The sequence below is a fragment of the Callospermophilus lateralis genome, chromosome 8 (genome assembly GCF_048772815.1).
Source record: "Callospermophilus lateralis isolate mCalLat2 chromosome 8, mCalLat2.hap1, whole genome shotgun sequence".
Taxonomy (NCBI): Eukaryota; Metazoa; Chordata; class Mammalia; order Rodentia; family Sciuridae; genus Callospermophilus; species Callospermophilus lateralis.
In genome coordinates this window covers 115,460,905-115,478,238 of record NC_135312.1, presented here as the reverse complement: position 1 = coordinate 115,478,238, position 17,334 = coordinate 115,460,905, and the positions used below count along the sequence as shown (strand labels likewise).

General features: G+C 40.7%; 1 protein-coding gene across 6 annotated transcripts in view; it reads right to left on the bottom strand.

Annotated features, from left to right (window-relative positions):
• The window catches only part of Lrba (LPS responsive beige-like anchor protein), a 719,595-nt gene that overhangs the window by 6,691 nt on the left and 695,570 nt on the right, over nucleotides 1-17,334 (bottom strand). For 5 of the 6 annotated variants that reach the window (XM_076865289.2, XM_076865292.2, XM_076865293.2 and 2 more), the window contains exons 54-55: nucleotides 8,214-8,315; nucleotides 3,639-3,835 (exon numbers count right to left, since the gene is read on the bottom strand). In XM_076865289.2, the coding sequence (XP_076721404.2) occupies nucleotides 3,639-3,835; nucleotides 8,214-8,315 (299 nt within the window). The remainder of the gene's footprint in view (nucleotides 1-3,638; nucleotides 3,836-8,213; nucleotides 8,316-17,334) is intronic. The other variant, XM_076865291.2, reaches the window with a different exon arrangement.

Sequence of the window (17,334 nt, the reverse complement as noted above, 5' to 3'; positions counted from 1 at the left end):
CAGTCAGGGCCAGCCTACCCTGTGGCCCCAGTAAGGCTGGTGCCTTTCCTTCCATGGCACTAGGTGGGGCAAAGCAAGCAGCCAACAGCTTAAGCACCTTCTCCAGGCCTGCTGGATTTTGACAGCAGCTGTAGAAACCAACAGCTGCCTGGATGGTCAAAGCCCAGGCCTGCGCTGCAGCCGGCCTCATGGCTAGTTCCTGTGGTCGGGCCGCCCCACCCTGCATGCACAGCACACAGGCAGAGTCTGCCCTTTGATCCTTTGAAAAGGGCGTCCACAGATGAAAGCTTTCGGGTCCAGTGCAAACCCGTGCCAGCTTCCTGTTTTTGTATGACTGTTTCTACATTTTTTAATGGTTGAAAAATAATTTCTCATGACACATGAATATTAGATGAATTCCAAATCTGAATATCCATAAATAAGGTTTTATCAGAACCCAGCCATGCCATTTGTCCTTGGCTACTTACAGAGGTAGTTGCATCAGAGATTGTGGGATTCTCAAAGCCTAAAATATGTACTGTCTGTCCCTTTACAGAAAAGAGTGCCTGCTCCTGATAGAAAAGGCTCCTCTCAGCTTCAGCTGCCAGGTCTATCATCCCTGCCTCTCCCCTGGTCACCTTCCCACTTGGCATTCCATCCCTACAAATCTCCTTCCTGTGGCAGGGAGGCCTCCAATTTCTCCAGTCCCTGCTAATACCTGCAATAATCTGTCCACCTGGGCACAGTGAATGTGGGGACAGATTATGAAGGCAGCCAGGTAAAAAAAATTTTTTTAATAAAATCTAACTTCAGAAAACTATACTTACTCTGTTTCAGAATTTTAGGATAAATGCCTAAGTCTTTAATCTACCCTCTGAGAAATTTTAAAATTGTATGAAAGGGATGTTTTATACCCATTCAATTCACATTTGCATATATGCCAATTTTTAGTAGCCTCTTAAATATAGCTTATTAAATACACAAAAAGACATCTAAGAAATAAAAACCCAAATGTGGAAGACAGTTACATATAAGATATATTCTCAGCCAGTTGCTGTGGCGCGTGTCTGTGATCCCAGTGACTTGGGAGGCTGAGGCAGGAGGATCACTGGTTCAAGGCCAGCTTCAGCAACTTAGTGAGACCTTGTCTCAAAAAATAAAAAGGATTGAGGGAGTAGCTTAGTGGTAAAGCACCCCTAGTACAAAACAAAAAACAAAACCTCCCAAAACTCAAAGCTTTTCAATGAAATATAATTCAATATGAGCAAAAATCCTATTTCCTCTGTTCATTTCACAAATGGCAATCTCCAGTGAAGACTAGGACAAATAGTTATTTGCCACACTTATAAAATTCAGCTGATGAAAATGTGTTGACCTTATGGTTGGGGTTTATTTGAATTATATACTTGAGGATTTTTACTGGATAAATGCTATATTAAAACCGTTAATCTTTAATTCTTTGTTCTAGTTAAGAATCTCTAATACTAATTCTGTCTAAAAGGAAAAAAAAATCCAGGATTTTGAGGAGTATACATTCATCAGCACTCAAAACATGTTAATGGCCAGGGGGAAGCATGTCCTGCCCCTCCATCATGAGGGGCCTGTCCGTGTCCTCCGGCTGTGAGGACCACCGTAGCATCTACTGAGCTGCACTGTCTTCTACCAAACCTTCCTTTATGTGGTTCTTGATTCCAACCCAGCTCAGGATCCAGTGAGTTGTGACTCCAGAGACCTGTTAATCTCATCCTCTGGGTCCTGAGTGATTTGGATGACCCTGCCTGCACTGGTTTTTAAGGAGGCAACAGCAGGCCACTGTGGTCAGTGGAGACCGACTGACTAAATCAGCCCCAAGGAAAAAAATTACTGAGCTCCTAGGAGTGAGAAGGTGGTTATTGGTTGTGGTGGACTAGCTGTGCTGTCCGGACAGGCTGGCCTGCTTCAATCCAAGTGACTCATGAAGACATCCACACATTGTCTAGGTGCTATATTATAATAATGCTATTTACCAAAATGCCACTGAGCAATCTGCCACCTGAAGTAAAACAGGTGTGAAGCCTTGATCAGCACAGAGGTTCCCCAGGCTGCCTGGCTGCCTGCAGCATTCTTGGTATTTCAAGACTGATGTGCTTCCTGCTCTCCGTGCCTTGCATAGGCTCAGCCTGCAGGGTGGAGCTGGAGATCCTTGCTCTGTGATGTCTCTGTTCGGGACTGTGGTTTCCTTCCTCCCTCCCCAGGTGGCTAGCTGCGTGTGTCTCTGAATGTCTCTGCGGTCAGCAGTGCTCACGTTAGGGAGCGCACCATAATCACACGGTTGCCACTTGAGTTAGTGAGTGTGATAGAGTGCAGGAGTGCTGAGGAAAAGGCGTGGACTCTTAAAGCCTAAAATCCAGCGGGAAACATTACTGAGGGAGGAATGGGGGCTGCAGGGCAGGGAGAGGGTGAGTGCCAACAGCCTGCAGGATGCCTCCCGCTGCTGCCTGAGGAACTTGCTCAGCCGCTGGTCTCGCTGCAGTGCCAGGGGACGGTTTCAGCCAGCCAGGGATTTCAGTTATTTACAGATTTATTAGTGCAGCTGACAAAGTAATCACAGCTCAAAGTGACAGATTATCAACATTATTATTGTAAAGAAAAGAGGAAAGGAAAATCCTCTGATGTGTACTTGGTTTAAATGAAGTATTATGGGAAAGAAGGGAAAAATAAAGCAGAGGGCGGGGAGCTGTGTGCTGGCTTCCACGTCGGGGCCGGCGGAAAACTCAACAGCCAGCAAGGAGACTCAAGGAAGCCTCGATCCCAGCACACAGAGCCCCCAGGGACCCTTGGTAGGGATCTTGTTCCTGAAAGCTTCCTGAGCCTAGTGTTCACCTGGGAGAAAGGGGTGAGCACACGAGATGGGGAAACTGGGAGGACTTGTGTCATCTCAGATGCCCAGAGTCAGGCTGTGCACTTAGGAAAATGTCCAGAGCCAGCCCAGGCCCACACACGGAGGGCAGAGGCACGGGGGCCCTGCTCTTGCCCCCAACACGTCCTGGGTCCTCTTTGTACAATCACATGCACGTCTACCCAGATGATAGGTCTCCCACGGCTTCACTTTCCCTCTGCCTGCACCAAGAAGCTTTGGTGACAACGGAAGCACCTTGACAAAGTAGCTCCCAAAGGACCAGCCTCTTTTCCTCAGCCTCTAGCACTCTGGAGCCCTGGACTTAAAACAAAGCCCGACCGGAGAGTCCACTCAAGGGAACGCCTGCCTGCCTCGCTTCATAATTCGCAGCTCAACTCCCTCAGCTTGACGGGCTGCGCCTGCTGTCCAGGAAGAAGTCGAGTCTGACCCTAGTGCTAACCCGAGGCCCTGTAGGGTAATCTGGTCTGTTCAGCTTTTATACTTGGGAAACAGGAAACTTCCTTAGATAAAAGCACTGCAGTGCCATCAAAAGTCACGGGGATGGCTTCCCAGGCCCTTGAGAAAACCCCTGCTGCTGAGGGCCTCCTCTGCTTCCCGGCCTGGCACAGCCCCGCAGCTGGGGCCTGCTGTGCTCTGCACCTGTCCAAGTGCTACCTCCCGTGTCAAGACAACTCAAAAAGATTTCTGCAGCCACCCCCGGGCCCCTCATTTGCCACACCGAGGTGAAGATGGGGAATGCAGAAAAGCCTGTGGAGCTCACCCTGATGTGATCATCCGTTTCCACAGTGGCCTGGAGCTTCCCATTCACACTGAAGGTGCAGAAGCAGCCGTTTTCATAGAAGATGACACAGTGACCCTCTCGTGAAGCCTGGATGAGTTTTGGTTTCAGGCAGTTTTCTGGACCCTCTAAGGTCCTTAACAAGTCTCCATTCATGGAATGTATGAGACATGGTCCTTCTGAGAAAGAGGAGACACAAAGGCAAATACATAATCAAGTCAGAAGGCTGGGGTGTAGCTCAGGGGTAAGGCGCTTGCCTGACGGGTCCAAGGTCCTGGGCTACAGCCTCTGTGCTGTGAAAAGGAAAGCGTGGTTTGAATCTTGAGCACAGTTCAACCAGGATAATGGTGTTACATGACAGTTGTAGAAAACTTTTTTTAAAAACTATGTATCATCTTATGTACAATTCATTTTGCTAACTCTCCCCTTCATGTCTGCCTTCCATTGGGAGAGGAGAGAAGCTAAGCCATGTACATTCAAACTCGCTTTTCCTCAAGAGACAGGAAGTTACTTTATAAAATCCATTATGCCAAGAGGTGAAATTAACTGGAGGCATTCAGAAAGGAATGGGACAATTATTAACAGACTCAAGGAAGGTTGAGAAGCAGGCAGACAGGGCTGTTGTCAGGCATACTGACCTCTCCCTGCACCTCTCAGGGGCCACAGTCCCACACTGTGGTCTATGCAGAGAGAGCACAGTAGGGTGGCTGCTGAAGACTTAAGCCACCTTCTTGCCCACTGCCACTGAACTGAAAGGGAGACCGTGGTGATCTCTCATGCCCCAAATTCACATGGGCCATCTCCTGCCACCTCATGACAACTAAATCTACTTCTATGATATCCCCAAAGCAAGCATCAGCATTCAACACTGCCAAACCCCTAGGGTGACCACCAGGCTGGGATGCCTGAGGAGGGTGGGAAGAGGCTGATCATCTCACACCTATCACAGCTTTTCTGAGGGGTAGCCAGGGTATGTACCCTCCAATCTCCTAGCTAAATGAATGGAATTACTGCCTGCTCCCCACACAGCTCCTGAAAGCATGCCTTTTGCAAATATGGCTCTCAGGCTGTTCTCGGCCGTTCAGAGAGTGTATAAGTTTTTGTGCTCTCAGGCAATGGCTTTCTCAACAGGACCCCTAATGCTCAGGAAATAATGCCAAGAGTTAATAAACAGAACAGCATCAAATTAAAAAGCTTTTGCACAGCAAAGGAAACAATTAGGAAATTGAAGAGAGAACCCACAGAATGGGAGAAATCTTTGCTAGCTATTTTTCTGACAGAGGATTAATATCTAGAATATACAAAGAACTCAACTTTTACACCAAAAATTCAAATAATCCAATTAATAAATGGGCAAATGAATTAAACACGTTTCAAAAGAAGAAATACAAATGGCCAATAAATACATGAAAAAATGTTCAACATCATTAGCAATTAAAGAACTGCAAATCAAAACTACATTGAGATTTTATCTCATACCAGTCAGAATGGTAGTCACCAAGAACACAAGTAATAATAAATGCTGGAGAGAATGCAGAGAAAAAGGAACACTTTTACACTACAGGTGGAACTGTAAATTAATACAAATCAGTAATGGAAGCTCCTCGAAAGACTGGGCTGTAGAAAGCCTTTAAAAAAAAACAAAACTACATATCATCTTACATGTAAGTTATTTTGCTAACTCTCCCCTTCATGTCTGCCTTCCATTGGGAGAGGAGGGATATGACCAGCTATACCACTTCTTGGTATTTACTTTGAAGAATTAAAGTCATCTTACTACAGTGATACATGCATACCCATGTTTAGAGCAACACAATTCACAATAGCCAAACTATGGAACCAGCCTGGGTGCTCATCAACGGATGGATGGATACAGAAATGTGGTATATAAAGTGAAAGAAGTCATGAAACCTCAGAGGTTCAGGGGTCCTATGTTTACTCTTATATGTGAAGCTAGAGAGGAAAACAAAGGTGGAGGTGGATCTCCTAAAAATCAAAGGGAGATCAGTAGAGGAAAGGGACCTAGGGGAGAAGTCCTAAGAGAGAATATTGGTCAAATTATATTGTTCTAATGTGGGCATGTATGAATGTGTAACAAAAAATCCCATCAGTATGTACAATTATAATGTACCAATTTAAAATGTGGGGAAAAAAAGATTTTGTGGTCTTCAACATAAATACAGACAGGCAGTCTTTGCTTTTGCCCAGTTCCAGCATGTATGAATTTCAGTTATTATTTCCTAAACAAAGCTACCCCCATACCCAACAGCACAGTTCAGCTTTCAGTATCACAGCAGCTGAATAAAGTGGACTCTTTGAGGCTGGCTCTTCAGGCCACAAACCACTATGTAAACATCAGTTGTGCATCATGACAAATGACCAGTCACATCACTTTCAAAGCACAGAGGTGACTGGTGTACTGCACATCTGGGATGCAGTTCATGCTCAGACAGCAAACACAGTAGTTGTGTTGTCTCCTTGATTCCCAGAAATAAACTTGTAAGACCTTTTATAAACATGGACAACACAAAAGGGTATTGGCCACCACAGATGAAACTTCAACAGAGAAATAAAAAGAAAAAAGCTGAGAGTGGAATCCAAATTGAGTATAAATGGAATTAGAGAATGAAGGGCAGCTTGTGGACAAGGAGGCAACACTGTAGTCATGCAGCTAGGAAATGAGGGAAGGGAGTTTATTGATACAAATTAGGAAAGTGCTTGAAACATGATGATGTAGCTGGGTTTGGTAGCATAGAACTGTAATCCCAGCAGCTCGAGAGGCTGAGGCAGGAGGATCATGAGTTCAGAGCCAGCCTCTGCAATTTATCAAGGCCCTGAGTAACTCAGTGAGACCCTGCCTCTAAATAAAATATAAAAGAGAGCTGGGGGGTGCTGGGGATGTGGCTCAAGCGGTAGCACGCTCGCCTGGCATGCGTGCCGCCCGGGTTCGATCCTCAGCACCACATACAAACAAAGATGTTGTGTCCACCAAAAAATAAAAAATAAATATTAAAATTCTCTCTCTCTCTGTCTCTTTAAAAAAAAAAAAAAAAAGAGGACTGGGGATGTGGTTCAGTGGTTAATTACCCCTGGGTTCAATCCCTGGTACCCAAACAAAAAACAAACAAAAAAAAACTGATGGTGTCCCAGAAGTGATACCAGTAAAACATCCCATCCAAGACCTAGAGGATAGTTCATGACATTGAAAGCACAAAAAATGCTGGAAGCTGGAAACTTAGAAAGGAGTATGATTTTGTGGTCTATGGCATAGAAAAGATGGATTGGAGCAGGCAGTGAGGATTGCTCACACCACCCTCAAGTTTACAAAGAATTAAAATATTTTAATTCTCAAGGTTTCTAATATTTAATTGTAATGTACTAAGTCAAGGTGTGTTTTAATATTTTTTATGTCCTTACATGAGTACATATGCACGTGCGCACACACACACATATAATAAAAGAGATTTTTAACATTTTAACAAAAATTTTGTAAGTCATGGAACAATCACAACATTTCCCACTATCAAGTCCAAGTCCATTTTGCTAAACGGTTTCGGTTTGCATTTTCACGATTAGAGTCCCAAGCTTATGTGCAAAGTGAGGGTGGTCTGAAGAGCTGTGTTTTACATGGATCACATACAGTCCAAGACCCATGTTAACTCAGCATGTGTAAAATTATTTGAATATTGAAAGGGCGGGGGAAATCAGTAGTCACAGAATTCCTGCTGTCAGTATTACCTCACTTCACTGCTTTGACCAACTAAATTTTTTAAACACAACCCTTTGAATACTTAATATGAACTTGTCAGCTAGAATAAGCATAGTCCAGAACACAGATAAGGTGGCTCAAATACTTTAGGCTGCCCACCAGGTAAGCCTAGAAGCCATGGGACAAGAGTACTTTTTTGTGCCCTCAGACTTCAGCTCAGAGCAGAAACACAGAGATGGATCCGCTATCAAATGGACGCAGCTCTGTTCCTGCTTAGAGCCCGATTTGTTGTGTGTACTTTGGAGAAGCTCAATATCTCTGGCCAGAGATATTGATGACACAGCTGCCAGCCAAACTTTCCAGTCAGACCAGCATAAGTGTCTCCACTCTCCTCGGTGACAGTTTGGCCCCTGCTATGTCAGGAGTTTCCATTCAGGTGTGAGAAGGAACTGTGCCCATTCAGGGGTTAGAATAAACAGATACACAAAGATCTTCCTTGTTTCTGCCTCATAGAAGTGAGAAAATTAACAGGTTGTTGTTTGTAAAACACCTTAAACTCTTTAGAGCAATGCTGTGAAATGTAACTTCCTGCAGTAATAGGAAGGGCTGGGTCTGTGCTCAGGTGCACAGCAGCCGCCAGGCATGTGTGAACACTGAGCCCCCCAATGAGGCTGCTGCCACCAAGGAACGGATTGTTTAGTTGCACTTAATTTTATCTAAATTTGAGTAGCTTTATGTGGCTAATGGCTATTATAACAGGCCAAAGCTTTAGAGAAGAGGCTTCATCTTTGCTAAGTGTTATCAGAAGATACCAAGGAATGCACACATATGCAGGTTCCCAGCTTTACCTTGAGAGCCACTCAACACCAGGCCCAGCTCGGCACAGACGGCAGCACAGGTGATCTCACAATCATGGCCTGTCAGAATGGCCCGAGGGGTGGTAGTCTCACCTTCAGAAACAGATAAAAGGACAAGTCAATTCAAGTTCAAGCAGATTAAATAACTTGTTCCTAATTTCCATGATGCTTAAATCTTTACAGTTTGAGAATTTGTCCAAAAAATCCTATTTTAGGACTAGTTCTAAACTAAATGCTACAGTTCAAGGCCCACATGTTGCTTTTCAAGGAATCCTTAGGTGACCATCAAGCAACAGATGTCACTAGCTCAGATGACAAAGCCTGAATTCTAAAATGCCTCAGATAGTCCTGTATGGTGTGCAGGCCTGTGACCCCAATGTCTCCAGAGGCTGAGACAGGAGGATTATCAGAAAAAAAGAGAAAACACTAGGGATGTGGGGGCAGTAGCTCAGTGGTAAAGTACCCCTGGGTTCAATTCCCACTAGCAAAAAAAAAAAAAAAAAAAAAAGCCTCAGAGATGCCTTCCAAATGCAGACCAAATATAGACAACCAAATATAGACACGAGTCCCTTAATTAGCATGGTTCATGGGTGGATGATTTAAAAAGTAGGGACCCAGACTCAGAGTAGAATTCAATGAAAGGCCTCCTCCTCTTCCTCTGTCGGTCACCGAAGCCTATCAAAATAAGATGGTCTGATGTAGGATTAAGAATATCTCAAAGTGGTCCCTTTATAAATACCTGTTATTGCTACTCAACTTGTGTATTTTCTTGATAAATCAATATCACAGTGTGTATTTCTCCTTGATTCATTCAAAGAATGGAGGCTGGGTAGCTAAACCCTCACACAGCATTCTGATAATGAATGAAACTTAGGGAAAAATGGGTGGAGAAGGGGGTATAGAGAAAAAGTGTCTAAATAATGAGAGATGTTCCAAGATGTTTTCCTAGGTAGAAAGTACATCTCTGTCCAAAACTAAAAAGAAAACCCGAGGTGTGCAAGGGACACCAGCATGAACGGCCACAGCAGAGTAGGAGCACAATGGCTTGATTCCTGCTCAGCCACCAGGATAAACTGGATTCCATTTTTAGCCTGAGGAATACTATTTTAAGACTAAAGTAGTCCCCTACTTTTAGTGTCTAAGGACAAAGACACAAAGAGCCTTTATAAACAAAACCACAGAGCAGGAGATCCTGTTAGCATTTATAGATTCCTTGATCAGCCCTGGTTTTATAGTAATCCCAAAGGGGCAAAAGTGCCCAGAAAGTAGGTCACTACCACAACTGTGGAACTCTAGACAAAAAAACCCCTGTCATCCTAACCCCAGATAGCTGGCTATTCTTACAGTAGTCACCTTCTCTGAGGAGAACCCTGGGAGGCCAGAGAAAACCCACCAGGAACCTACTGCACTTAGGAAGGTAAACGTTGCTGTCAAAAAACCGAATCTAGCTTCAAAGCAGAGGTCCTTATCAGTGCATCAATTTCAGTTCTCTGAAATTTCAGGCAAAATATGTGCACATGCCTGTTTTTCCGGGGGGTGAGGGAGGAAATTAGGTTTCACTGAAGGCACAGAGATTCATGATCCAAAAAAGGTGAGTGGCCTCCACTATGAAGGAAGAAGCCTAGTTCCTGTGTTTCAGCCACACATCACCTGGAGCCAGTGGTGACTTCATCTGAGTTACAATGTGTGCATTGGAGCACATAACACACAGCTGTGTCCCCCAGTGTCTTTCACAGCTTTGGTGACTGACTACAGGTGCTTCTGAAGGAGATTTAAGTCATATTAAACTGTGCACCACTCTGGCTGCGCTCAGGGAGGCCACTGCTGGAGCTGGCCTTCATGCTTACTGGTAAAGAGAGAGCCCGGCTGACAGATTAGAGACAGGGAGGAGGAACAGGGGCTTGCTTTCATTTCATTCCAGGTCCTAAAACTTTCCTGAAGAGGCATACCCACCTTAACTAGAAAGTTTACTTGACATTTCCCAAACTAAAAAGAATTTGTCAGAGAATAATTTTTTTTTCTTAAAAAGTCCACAAGTTTGGAATATTTTCAAAGGAAAGAAACAAATAATGCAAATTAATCTGAACTTCTTAACTTTCTGTTAACGATACTCTTTGTCATGAAACTTAGAAACAAATATGCTGTGTTTTTAAAAGTTAATACTTTAGCCCTAATTCCTGGGTTCCCCATTTCCCATGAAGTTATAAATTCCACAAAATAAGCATTAATGTTATTTTTGAAATTACTGCCTAATTGTATCTATTGGCAACTTTTTCATCAACAGTTAAAATCTTTATGATCTAAGGAATACATTGTTGGTGTGATTGATCCTTTGTTTTCCTATGTCCCCATTTTATGGTGTGGGGGGTGAGACTTGTGTTTTGACTTGAATTGTCTTGGAATTCCCGTGGAAACTGAAGGTTTGAAGGGAAACTGATGGCAAATGAAGGCAATCTACACATAAGCCAAAGTAAACACAGGACAGATGGATCATGGCGAACCCAGCCGGCGTCATGTAAGCACATCAATGCCTTTTGTTTTCCATATTTAAGAATATTTTCTCAGCAGCACAGTGGAAGGAAAAGATTGCTGTCAACTGCATTTCTTTCTTTAATGTGAAAGAGCTGAAATGCTGAGTGTTTCCTAGGACTGTAAAGTCAGTTTGGGAAGCCTTGGGATTAGCCCCAGAAAGTGGGTTAAGATGTAAGCATTCTTTTGTGTAAACTCATAATTAAGATTTTTATAAGTATGCGTTACTTACAAAATGCTAGTTTCCAAGAGTTCAGACATACCAAATCATTTTTTACTTCACAAATACACAGAATGATTTCAAAACTGAAAAAAAGATTCTTCTTTGCCTCGGGCCTGATTTCTAAATAAGGGACTGTTCAATGCTAGGACCTGGGCTTCAATGTTTGGCAAAATGTTTCCTAGTCCAGGAAGCAAGTTAGACAGTTCAGGAAATACAGGGCAAGAAGAGATAGAAACAGCAAATTAAAAGCATAAGGGTAGGCTTATGATCATTAGGTTCTTCTCAGGTAACTGATTTTATAAACACTCGCTGGAGTTCCTATAAAAATCACTGTGCTCTCCAACTTTCCTCATGGCTTCTAGAAACCTACATTCTACTATACAAGCAGGGAGAATTTCCTTTAAGAAGAGGCACTTCTGGTCTTGCTTATGGCTGCTTATCTTCTCTTCAGATGGAGCATTCTTTGCATTTTCCCTAGCATCCTCAAAAGTTACCCTAAGTCTGTTTTTAAAAAAACCAAACCTGTTGGATTTTCATAACTTCCAGTAAACCAAGAGCTTTAAATGTTTAATTTTCACTATAGAAAATATAAGTTCTTGGGCTGGGGCTGGGGCTCAGTGGTGGAGCACTTGCCTAGCATGTGTGAGGCACCGGGTTCAATTTTCAGCACCGCATATAAGTAAGTAAATAAATAAATAAAAATAAAGGTCCATTGACAACTAAAAAAATATTTTAAAAAATATAAATTCTTTGATATGGGATTAAAGCCAAACAGCTATAAACTGTTTAACTTCAATGGACATTTTGGGAACCATTTGGAATAAAATTACTAAGGCGAGAGAAAGGGATAATTGGAGACAGAACACAGGTTTTCTTTGTGGCCCGCAGAATCTACCTTTCTGTTTCTCTGTGGCTATACTGCTGTACGTCATATTGGATCACAGAAGAGCCCATGTGGTGACATCCCACAGAAGGGAAGGGCAGAAAGCCTAGACAGCACATCTCAGAACTGTGGGGCTCATTCTCACTCGGCCCCTGGGGACTATTGCTGAGTGCGTATGCTAAATATCTGGCAGACATGCCATCAGCTCAAATAAGATGATTCTAGCCATATATTACTTTCAAAAACTCCAAAGCTCTTACCAATCTCTCCCTGAAGCTTCTAAACCAAATAAAGAGCAGGGGGGAAAGTCTTCTGACAAATATCAGGTTAATTCTTTTGATAAAAACTTGCAGTAGTTAATGGATACAAACAGTCTTTACCTTTGCTTCTGAGATAGTATGATTTAGCAAAAGCTAGATCATAAAGCAGAACAGATTCCCTTAAGAACCTTTTAAAGTCTTACTGCTTGAAAAATCGCCATGGCTTTCAATTTGCTGAGAGAAAAATTTATCTTGCTGCTAGTTTAAGAAGCTACAATTCAAACTATTCTTAGAGAAAAATAAAAAGAGAAAGCGGACAGACCTCTAGGATTGCTTTGAAAAGCTGAGCAATTACTTCAAAGGAAAGAAGGTCTTTGTCCCCAGAGCAGGTTTATGACTACTGATGCAAATCCTAACCAAAGGCTGAAAAGGATACTCAGTGCATCTTTATGGATGGCCTTAGAGAAAGATGAACAAGTCAAATGAGATTAAACAGTCCCAATGCTGCCAAACACACAGGACACATCAGTTTTTACAGACGTGCTTTTCTCAGTACAGAATGCTGAATATCAGTATTAATTTCTCGATGCTATTTAACAACCCAACTTGCTATAAACAGCACAAGAGCTCTTTTAACATTTATCCTAGACCCATGTTTTAAAATATTAGCTGGACTATTTTAACACCACTGGGCACAGTAGCACCGGTTTTATTAAGTGTATTTCTTTGGCGCTGTTGTAACATGAAGCATGTTTCTCTACCTTGAAGACTCTGAACCACTTAAAATTTTATACCTGAAAGAAGAGAAGGGAAAACAGTAATTGTTCTAGTATCCTGCTCATAAATATCCAATGTGGAAAATATTTCTGAAGGCCTATCTCCATTAAAGCAAAATGGGCATTCAGAATCCAGGTGAAAATAGACTGGACATATATTTCTGGTAAACATTTAAATTACTTAAAAAACTATTGGATAAAGTCCTTGCTATTTTTGGCATTATCTCCTCAATCTTGTGAAAATTAAGTCACTTTGAAATGCACAGTAAAGATCTCATTAGTAACTTAAAATGTTATTAGCAGAGTAATTCCCTTGAATTCATCCACTATTTCTTCAATAGCATCAATTATGAAATGGGGTGGGTTCAACATTTTCCTACTCTAAGTTTTATACAAATGAAAATTTTTTCCAATTAATTCTTAGCTTAGATGATTTCTAGGCCATAAAATAACAAACCTTACTTGTTCACTCAATTACTCCGTCTTTTACTTAATAACATATATTGAGTATGTATCATATATGACATACTTTAGTATAAGAATAAAATATGGTCTTTTACTTGAAAATGACTTATTGGTAAATGGTCATTGGTGGCTGGGGGTGTCACTTAATAGTAGAGCACTTGTCTGGTATGTCTGAGGGCCTGGGTTCCATCCCCATCAATGTAAAAAAAAAAAAAAAATCAAATGGTCTTTGGGTTGGGTTTTGTTGATCTTACTACAGACCTATAAATTATAATTATAAATCCCTAATTGTAAAGGTCAAAAATGCCATACTGAAGTCAAACTGTTTTTTATATTTTTTTTTTGTGCAAAAGCAATACTTAATATTACTTAATAAAACCCTTAAATAAAAACATAAATAATTGTCTTCACTAGTAAAATCTAGTATTATCTGACCTTTTAGAAAGGTAAAACAAAATATCAAGCCTGGTTCTGCTAAAAAAATTTTCAATAGAGAACTCATTTTGAAGTTTGTTAATTAAAAACTGATCATGAAGTTCTTAAGTGTTTATAGATTAAAACAAACAAAAAAAATCAACATATTATACAAGATGTGCTGGTCACTTCTTCCAAGATGGATACTTCTCCTTTGTGTGTGCCCTCTGTTCCACTGTAATTAAAGTTTATTACTACAAAATGCTCATGTGAAAACTGAACACTAAGCTTTCTCATGTGGCTCACCATAATGGTAAATCAAAAAAGGAAATGGCTTTGCTGCATGGGAAATGGGGCTAGCTGTTAAATGTTTCTTAAACCTTTCCATTAACATCCTGGCTTTTCAATGGCAGTTATACTATGTTTTAATTATGCAAACAGAAACTATTTGAAATTGTTCTATTCATTACATCTTCACCAACCCTCTCCCCTCCCCTTCTCTCCCCTCCCCTACATTCATCATGGTCTTTTTGATGAAAATATGTTGATGTGATTAAATTTGCAGACTACAGACAACATGCCATAGCTGCAGTTAGGGTGTGACAGCCATTAGAAAATTTTGGTAGCCTTCTTTTGTAAATAATGTTAAAATTATTAATGTAAGACAAGTTAATATTCCCTATAATGTAGTCCTCATGGCACCCTGTATGGTAACTACTGTTACTATCTCTTGTCTTATAGATAGGTACAGAGAAATCATAAATACAGGATTCCCTTCCACTCTTGTCCACAGAGTAGATCCTCCTACCAGAACCATGGGCACTTGCCCAAGGGAGTCACTTGTAGGTGATAAAAATCACCTATAAGTTCTTGGTTCAAAACATTTCTCCACTGTCTATGATACATACCAAAGTTTATGACAATGGAATCACCCTCTAAAAGTACATTTAAAAACTAGTTTGTACCAGGTACACCTGTAATCCCAGTTACTTGGGAGGCTGAGGAAGGAGGATTACAAGTTTGAGAACAGCCTGGGCTACTTAGCAAAATACTGTCTCAAAATAAAAAATAGAGATACAGCTTGGGGATATAGGTCTATGGAGGAGCACTCTGGGTTTAATCCCCAGTATCAGAAAGAAAAAAAAGTGAGTTTGTACGAGCATGTGCCTACAGTTGTATGTGTGATAATATTTTTTTAAAATAAAAAATCCTAGGGGCTGGAGGTGTGTAGCTCAGTGATAGAGTGCATACTTAGCAATGAGCAAGGCCGTGAGTTCAACCCCCAGTACCAAAAAGAAAAAAAAAACAAAAAAAAAAAAAAAAGGGAAAAACATCCAAATTTTATCCTGACATATACTACTATAAGAACTCAGTACATCAAAACTATCTTTTTATGTCCTTTGAAAATATTGTGCAAAATGGGCATTCATTTAGTGACAGGACTGCATCAAGTTCTCCACTGCTGATTATCCGATTATTTCCAGTAAAAGCTGCAGTATCGTTTAGTGATGAAGAAAGGGCCTCTGGGGCTCTGCTCCGTGTTGAGAGCCCATGCTTAGCATGCCTGAGGCCCTGGGTTCCATTCCCAGCACCAAAAGCAAAAACAAAGAAACCATAAAAGGGTTGGGGATATTCCTCTGGCTGAGTTTGAATCCAGACTCTGGCACCTACAAGTGACTCCCTTGGGCAAGTGCCCATGGTTCTGGTAGGAAGAGCTACTCTGTGGACCAGAGTGGAAGGGAATCCTGTATTTATGATTTCTCTGTACCTATCTATAAGACAAGGGATAGTAACAGTAGTTACCACACAGGGTGCCACGAGGACTACATTATAGGGAAAGTGCTCATGATGGTGTCTAGCATGTCGTGAGCACCATTCAGTGTCACCTCACAGCAGCAGCAGCAGCAGCAGCAGCAGCAGCAGCAGCAGCAGTAGCAGCAGCATGATGCTTTTTTTTTCATGCTATTATAATAACTCCTTTCAATAGAAATGTAACTGTTGATCCTATGCTGCATAATGCCAATTAGAGATGATTCCCATTGTTTTTATTTATTGTTAAGAGAATATACCTAAATTTCTAGAAATTATTTGATTTTCCCCATTCTTTCTTGTCTTAGACTTTCTAAGCTTCTCTGACAATTCATATAAATTCTGATGTAGCTACTAATGTCAAGTAGCCTAAAGGCTGAGAGGAGGGATTGAAGGTGTATTAAACAATTAGGTACATTTCCCCAAGTTAAAATATCTCTTGTTATCAAAGTAAGAAATGCTTATTATAAAACAATCAGATAATTTAGTAAATTATGAAGAAAAATTAAAAATTGCTTCCAAATTCCACTACCTATAAATAAACACTGCTAATAATCATCTACCATTCCAGATTTTTATGTGCAAAAATATACACAGATTTGTGTGCACATCATCTTATATATGTATTTGGATGATATTTTATATTTAGCAATATAAACAGCAGTCAGTATTACAAACGTATAATATCTTTGTTATGGCTGTATAGAACTTCATTATGTGGACATATCATACTCCTTTACCTAACTAATGTACTACATTTTTCCTGCTTTCTTGAAATTTTTCATTTGTTGATTTCCCCATAGCAGGGCTTGGTCTTTGGTTCTAACTTACCTACAGTTTCTAGAGCTGCATATGGGTGTCTAGTAACAAAAATATTATAAAATTCTACCTCCAAAAAAGATACAGATAGAAAATTAAGATGAAATCTTCTTCAGATTTGCTATAGAACATTGACTATTAACTTTTATAAATATAAACTAAAATAAAAATTCTAAAATCTATTTATACTAAATACCCAAATCACTTAAAATTATTTGTAATATGTCTTAACATTTTTAAGCTTCCTTTGTTAAAAATACATAAGTAAGGCACTCTGAAAAATATAAGAGGGATTTCACATTTTTAGCTATAAAAAACATGTTGACCTTATTCACCCCAAGGAAATAAAGCAATCTCTCTGTTATGGAAGGCTACAAAGAATAAAAGCTAAAAATCTTGACAGTCATGTAGCCTTAAGCCACAAAAGGAGAAAGAAATACAAGGAAGTTTTTGCCTAACAGCACTTCAATTCTCAAACCTGAAATCTGACCAAACCCACCTGAATGCAAGAAAAATTAGTTTAAAAAAATTATCAGGCAAATGACACATGATGACATACTTAATAAGGTATGGTAGTGTCAAAAAACAATGAAATGAATTTTTAAAAATTTGTTAACACTTAAACTTCTGTAAGCCAGATAGTAGGGACAGCATGTGAAAACTGAGGTTAATTAGAAAAAAATATGGTAATTGCTACTTTGTAAAAGAAATCAGAGACACATGCCTATGAATTTCTTGTAAAACTATCTCTCTTTCGATACATTCTCTGGAATATTTAAAGTACAATGTGAGACATTTACACACAGAGCTGCCACACAGTTCCTCTAGTAAAATGAACTTTTCAGAAGGCAGTAAAGTCAGTCTAGTATGTTGTTCAGCGATCTTAACGAAATGTGGCCCTAGTAGTGCTGTAATAATGTCACACTTGTGCATT